At 40.2% G+C, this 7,354-nt stretch overlaps 2 protein-coding genes across 7 annotated transcripts in view; one reads left to right on the forward strand and one right to left on the reverse strand.

Annotated features, from left to right (window-relative positions):
- LOC128227140 (E3 ubiquitin-protein ligase MYCBP2-like) overlaps positions 1–1,242 on the forward strand; it is a 76,682-nt gene extending 75,440 nt beyond the window's left edge. For all 6 annotated transcript variants that reach the window (XM_052937380.1, XM_052937384.1, XM_052937381.1 and 3 more), the window contains one exon: positions 107–1,242. In XM_052937380.1, the coding sequence (XP_052793340.1) occupies positions 107–388 (282 nt within the window). In that variant the 3' untranslated portion in view covers positions 389–1,242. The remainder of the gene's footprint in view (positions 1–106) is intronic.
- A 1,967-nt stretch (positions 1,243–3,209) lies between these two features.
- LOC128226143 (solute carrier family 25 member 43-like) lies at positions 3,210–5,694 on the reverse strand. Its single transcript, XM_052936040.1, has 5 exons — positions 5,163–5,694; positions 4,554–4,744; positions 3,970–4,104; positions 3,651–3,770; positions 3,210–3,365 (listed from the first exon to the last, which is right to left on the reverse strand). Exons 1-5 carry the CDS (start codon positions 5,692–5,694, stop codon positions 3,210–3,212), a joined length of 1,134 nt encoding a protein of 377 aa, XP_052792000.1.
- Between the last annotated feature and the right edge of the window lie 1,660 nt (positions 5,695–7,354).

Raw genomic sequence — 7,354 nt, forward strand, 5'->3', positions numbered from 1 at the left:
TTGAGTCGTGTTCATATATGGGCCATTTAATTACTCTGCTTAGCTTGTGTAGCTCAATTCTTGTGTTCACTCCAAAGTCATAATCTTTGCAATGTATTCTCTGCAGATGTGCCCGAAGCATGGCACTGACTTCCTGGAGTACAAGTGTCGCTACTGCTGCTCAGTGGCTGTCTTCTTCTGTTTTGGAACAACTCACTTCTGTAACCTGTGTCACGACAACTTCCAGCAAGTCACCTCCATCCCGAAGCCTGACTTGCCCAAGTGCCCATGTGGCCCACGTGGGAAACAGCTGGAGGGGGATGAGTGCCCGCTGCACTTGAAACATCCACCAACGGGGGAGGAGTTTGCCCTGGGGTGTGGCGTGTGTAGGAATGCACACACCTTTTAAGTCTGTGTGTGTCTCAAGCTGTTATGTGGACATATATGTGAATGTATATTGTAATGTGTTTTTTCTGTGTTTCAATGACTGTTTTTTCTGTTTGGATTATATCCGTAACACTCTCAAAAACAAAAAGTCCTATTCCTTCAAATTTGCTTTGCGAGTTTCAAATAATATGAGACATGCTGGAATTGTTTTAAATTGTAAAAGATGAATATTTGGTCTTGCATATTAAGATATTAAGTTGTTTGTTGTTTTTTTAACCGGAACATAAAAAGAATTTCATGAGATAAAAATGGTATTGAATTTGTTGACACATTTTGCTTTAAGCATCAATTTTTATCAATATTTAATGCACATATATTGTGTACAATTATTTTGAAATGTGCAAATTTACATTTATAGTTGATAAAAAGATAAATATAAATAGTTTGTAACCTGCTACTAGTATTGTTAGGCTTGTGTTCATGTGCTTTCCTATTATCAAGTGTTATATTGACCCCCTTAGGATTTTTAGTTCCAGTATTGTTATAAATACTTATGCATGTACATGTATATAAAATCAATGGTTTAATACAATGGTATGTTTATAAATCAAAAACATCATGTTTTTGAACGTTATTGTCTGACTTATGTGTTGGTAACTGTTTCATTAATATAATGCTGTTTAATCATTAATTATGCATGTAATATAAAATATACATAAAGAGAACTTATAGACTGAAATTGGGAATGTAATTACATAAAAAATGAAAAATGTCAATTATGATAAATGTGCTACATTATAACCAACATATGCTTGTTTAGTAGTATTTGTTTTCTTAAGATATTTCTCTGTGATAAATACAGTGTAAAAACCATTTCTCACGGGTTATTTACTTTCATACAACACTGTCATGAAAATTGTACGAGTCCCTGCTTATAATTAGTATTTATTCGGTCGATTGGACGTCTGGTACCCCCATTGAAATTGCTGAATATAATTAATTAAAAAGTGATTAAATTAAACTGTCAACATGAGCGAACAAACCTTAAATGTTCCTTAAGAAAATAATACAGCTTATATTGCACTCCGCTGATTAAACACATTTATTTTAGTTTTGCAAAATTTTATCAAAGGGAAACAACTCCTATTGATACTGACATTAATTTAATCGAATTGTTTCCCTTGGACACCTGGCAGGAAGTTGGAACAAATCGGCCTTACTTCAAAAGAATTTTAAACAAAGTTTACTTCACCCCTTTAACTGCCAGGAATCCTTACAGGGAATAAAGATAAAAATTAGTTACCAAATATAAAAAAAAACAAATATTTTGCTGACTTGTTTTCACCTGATGTATAATAACAACATTATCAAAGTATTCGTTTTTAGCTCTACTGGCCAAAGGCCAGAAGAGCTTATGCGATGGTAATGTGTACGTAGTATGTGCATCCGTGCGGTCGTGCGTTCGTGCGTCTGTAAACAATTGCTTGTGAACACGATACAGTCTTCAGTTTTGATGAAACTTGTACAGTATCTAGATATCCATTAGAGCTCGGTTCCTTTCGAAAACCAGCCAGATCCGCCCATAAATGCCTAGATTATGGGCCATGAAAGTTTTAAAGAAATGCTTTCTATTTTAAGCCAGGTCTGCATGAGCGAATTCTATTTTAGCCAAGTTTACATGTACATGTAAATTCAAGTCTAGAGTTAAGGGAGACAATTTGCAAGTCTAGGATTTTGAGAGACAATTTGCTTTTTGCTTCTGCAGTTGATTTTGTGAATTACTCTGCCTTGTTCTTGTTGAAAGCCCAAAGGCCATTATTTAGCTTTAAGTTCTGTAGTTTGCGCATTCATCTTAACAAAATTGGTTGTGAATGTTTAAGTTATGCACCTGGTTTCATTACTGGCCACACCCAGGGTTCACAGATTTGGTAAACATAAATCTGGAAAGGTTTGAAAATCTTTTTGTGTGTTCGTGCATCCATCTCAGCACAATTGATGGTGAATGTTTGTTCAAATTGATCAATGTTGTCCTAGGATGCCCTTGACTTTGACCTTTTGACCAACTTTTTTTAACTTTTAAAACTACAGAAATTTTTACTATGAGTACAGTTTTGAAAGCATTTTTTTTTGTCAGATGACTTTTACTTGGCACATATTAAAATAGTTCATGCAACTATTCTGCTTACAATACTTTCTGGGCTCAGATGTTGAACGTGCTACGTTTTCAGGTAACCCAAACACAAAACATAAAGTATATGTCTGTTGCCTTTTACCCATACATACATGCTCTGGATTGATATGACCACAAAAGCCATGCCAGTAGAGCATAGGCCCTTTTGGGCCTCTTGTTTTATTAGTGTTGCTCCCAACATAGCCGCTGATCCCATAGTGATAGCTGATCTCGTTCATATTTATATTATGGTACGGAATGCAATTTTGACCACGGTTGTAGAGCTGGCCGTAGATCTTAGTCTTACATATTGTGTATGTCCACAATAGAATCATTGACTGAAAAGAGGAACTATAGATGAATATATATTATAAGTTTGCGACCCGAATTCAATTGATTGAAAGAAACATGTATAACAAATAACGCACCAGGCATCAAAAGTGTCAATGGGACTGTGATGAATGTATATACAGCTTAATGATGGATGGACTCCCTTAATGGGGCCCGTGGTTCAGGGTGGTGTATTTCTTCGTTCACGTCATGCATAATATAACATTTATAAAATAATACATGTTCACTCATCATCAAGCAATTAATGCGAAACAGATTCCCATGGAGGCAGAGGAAGCGACAATGAGTCACACTGTCAAGCCTCATCGTCATCAAGAGGCTTCTATGCAGGTTTCTTCCGGAACACGTGCTTGGCAAGTCGGGGGAAGCGGCTGTGGCGCGCGGAGGCTTGCACGTACTCTTGTTCCTCTATGTAGCGCTGCATATCCGCCACCGTCGGCTGCTCCTCGCTCGCTGGCACATCCGGTAGTATGTACTCCTGAAAGGTTCAGTGGTAAGACTAGAAAGCTGAAAAACTGATACTTGTACAACCACTTGTAAATCTTGTACACATTTTCCCCCTTGAGACTTAACATGAAGGTTCGAGACACTCTATAATCCCCTTGTTTCAACTGTATGAAACAAGCCCGATAATCATAGCTGATATTAAGTTGTACATACTGCCAAAACTAGTTGTTGTTTTTTCACATGATACCTGGTTTCAAGCTATACCGGTATACTCAATGGATACTGAATTTGTGGCAAGGAACCTTCGGTCACTTACCAGATCCTCGTGGTCGGTGATGTAGCGGACATGGCCGGTAGTGGCCACACCGTTATAGCGGAGACACGCCTCCTTGCACTTCATGTACGTCCACATCAGGATCAAGTTGAACGCCATTAGCTAATCAAAATGAGAATAATGCACTGCAAATGTCCAGAATACTTCGGAAAGGATTGTGCATATAATGAAGAGCCTGTCAAGGTGTACAGCACGTGGAAAAGTTTAATCTTAAAGTAACTATACGTTATACGTAACTATACGTTTCTTGCAAGAAACAAGGTGAATTATTACGAGGAAAACGGTTCCGGAAGACTGCTACCTTTACAACTGCTGGAGCAAAGCCAGCGTAGAGCCCAAGCCACCACTTTGTTCTCCACACGTGCAGCCAGCATTGACGCAGCCCCGTCACATGGAAATCCACCCCACCTCGGCACTCCAGGCGGCTTGAATACGCCTGTAGGTCAGTGTAAATACAAACATATAGATGATTGGACAAAGCCGATGTAGAGGTATAGCAACCAATTTTCTTCGTGCCGTGTAGCCAGCACATTCGGAACTCCTCGGTCATTTCCCATCGAAATCAACCTCGGATGTATCGAATGACGATACCAACATTGTCGAAATCTTAACAACTTCATTATTGCAGCCAGCTAGAATACACCTGTATGAAAATACATCAACTACATGCTGATTGGAGCAAACCCACAATCCCTACATATTCTATATTATCCTGCTTAAGGTAACCGCTTCGGGACACATATACTTGAGTTATGTATGAGATCCTGTCACATCAATAATATTCATTATTTTCATGAAATTTAATGGCAAAAATACAAACCAAACACTATAGCGTGTTAAATACTATATGGTTGAGCATTCAAATGCTTACAAGCAAGCGCGTACTTGCATCTTTTTCCTGCACGTGTCTAGTGGGTGTGTACACACGAGGGAGATGAGGGCCGCCGTGATCCCGTGCTCGATCCGCATCCCTTCCTGGAATGTTTCGTTCACGGCGCTTGCTACCACTTCCGGCGCCCATCGCAGCTGGATCAGCTCGTACGTCAGGAACAGCGCCATCGTCGATGGTATAGTAGCTGTAACATATTGAAATATAACTTGGAGGAAAAGTGCACATAGTGCGTGATTCGAATCCCGTGCATCGCTATAGAATTTTAAGAAAGAGAAATGGAAAGCCCATGAATGTAGTTGATGGTGGAATGTTGTTTTTCTTAATTGAATGCCTCATTGTATCCTTCTTCCTGCACGCCATGCGATTTAATATATTGTCTTATTAGTTGTTAAATAACACGTATAGCCAATGCTGTGAAATAGCATAACCACACATTTGTAAAGTCAGCCAGGTCTTTGTTGTCACAAACTTGAAGATATTAAACGGACAATTTCGCCGTCGTCAAAGACCAATCACTACACAATTAAAGGTATTCTAATCTTACGATTTTAATTGTTATTTAAATCAAAATATTCAATTTATTATTATGGTAAAGTTCTTACCCAGCAACGCCGCCGACATGCCCCTCCAGAGAGACATCACCCCCTCCACTTGGAGAAGATGCCGCCAACACTCCAGAATTCCTTTGTAAAATCGCTGATTCTTTCCGCTTGACTGTGCAATCAAACGAGTCTTAATAGTATCGAGTGGGTAAGTAAATATCGTTGACGTGTATCCGGCGGCGGCGCTAATGCACGTCACTTCCGTCAACGTCAAATATCCTTTCTCACCACCGATAAAACCTTTCAGGCTCGTGTACGTCGCAAACTGAACCATAGTTGATGGAAACATTTTCAAACAGCTTGTAAAATTTCCTTTAAATAGTCCCCGGACGCCCTCATTTACAGCCACGTGTCTTACTAGACTGAGTGTGCCGCCTCCAACGAATGCGCAACGGTCGGCGGCCGGAACGCCAACCTGGTAGAGGACCTTGGTGACATCAATGGGTGCCGTTAACGTCCGCGCCGTCACCCCACTGACGGCCCCGCACAGTGCATCCTGGGCTACAGTCAAACGTATATCACGTTTGAACATCCTAAACCATTTTCATTTTTATCTGTTTTAGAATGTTTTCAGCGCCGTCGTGAAGTAATGATACATCATGAAGTCGACGTCAAATGACGTCACGTTAACTTGATTGTAACTTTTCGCGGTTACATTCATGCTGGAATTTATTGTTAGCCGTAGGTAACGCAAAAAAACAAGTCAAGAAGCGTTTCCGTTGTAATATAATTGTTTGTATACTGGTTCATATTTAACTTCACAATATGAGCAAAAAAATACATAAATGTTTTTCGGTGTTTTATTGAAAACTGTTAAATTCTCCATCTTAAACAATATAACTTAACTGTTTCATTTACTTAATGGCGTTTCAAACTAAAACGCACTACTACTACTACTACTACTACTACTACTACTACTACTACTTCTACTATTACTACATTTACTAGTGCTACTGCTACTAGAACAAGTACAGTTATAACAATATAAGTTTACACAATTATAAAATACATTTTTACAATAGATGATCCGTTTGTTGATGAGTTATCTGTGGGGTATTCCGAGCTTCTGGTGATACCGGAAGTGACGCCTCCGAGACGGGCGACACGCGCACTGATGACGTCTCTGGGTGGAATACGTCTGCCTGTTCGAAAGAGTTAATCAGCGTTGGCTGAGGTTTACTGGCGCCTATGAAAAACGTAGCTGATCGACCTGTTTTCGCCGTCAATGCTCGCCGAGCTGTTTTATGGTCATTTGATGCAGTGGACTGTATGGGTGCCATCTGTGTACCATAAAAGCTATCAGCTCGCGCTAGTATTGCTGGTTCACTACATCGTCTGCCAAGCATAGAGTTTTGGCGACTAGGAGGGTCTGTTGTCGCGATCTGAACCACCCTTTCAGACAGGTTGGATCTGTTACTCTTGAATTTTCCTTCCTCAAACTCCCGTTTGCATGTCATCATTCTAGATGAATATCGGAGGGCAAAATTTACAGTATCGTCCATAATTATACCATCTAGAGTAGGAACAGTAATGGTCGTAGTCTTTTCCCTCTTTAACGAGTGGTCCCTGGATACACTCTCCCTGTTAGGGGTGACTTTGTTGGTGAATTGTCGAGTAGTTTCGCCGCTGTATGCATTCTGGCGGACCACATGTGCCTGCGCCTTCGGTGTCGATGCGAACACGTAATCTTGGTCGGAATCCGGCGATCCCCGGTTGTCGGGAGGAATGACCGGTTGCAAAGTAGCGCTTGAATCCGACACCAGCCTCCATGACGGAACATTAACTCTCGATTTTAAATGTCCAGCAGAAAATTGACGAGTTACCATCTGGGCGCTCTCGGGCACCGTCGAAAGGACATTATTAGACGTGTGCCCGGACTGGCTAACCAGACTGGTACTAGTCATGTTTTTTGAAATGTTTTGGGTTAAGTCAATGCTTTGTGTCTGTGGGAACACAGTGACGTCTTTCTCTGAAATATGATCACCTAATATCGTGTCCTGTCGGGGCGCTTGCATGGAACTGAACGGCATCATGCTGTACCCCGCCGTCTTATGAGGAAGAGTCTCAATGATAATGTCGGCTGGAAGTAGAAAAAATTGTTAACTCTAATCAAACGGCCAATATCATACATGCCTAATATTTAACAACACACAATAAAGCAAACACGCGCAATTATAAATATTTTCTTTTAT

Source organism: Mya arenaria, chromosome 3 (assembly GCF_026914265.1).
Source record: "Mya arenaria isolate MELC-2E11 chromosome 3, ASM2691426v1".
NCBI classification, from domain to species: domain Eukaryota; kingdom Metazoa; phylum Mollusca; class Bivalvia; order Myida; family Myidae; genus Mya; species Mya arenaria.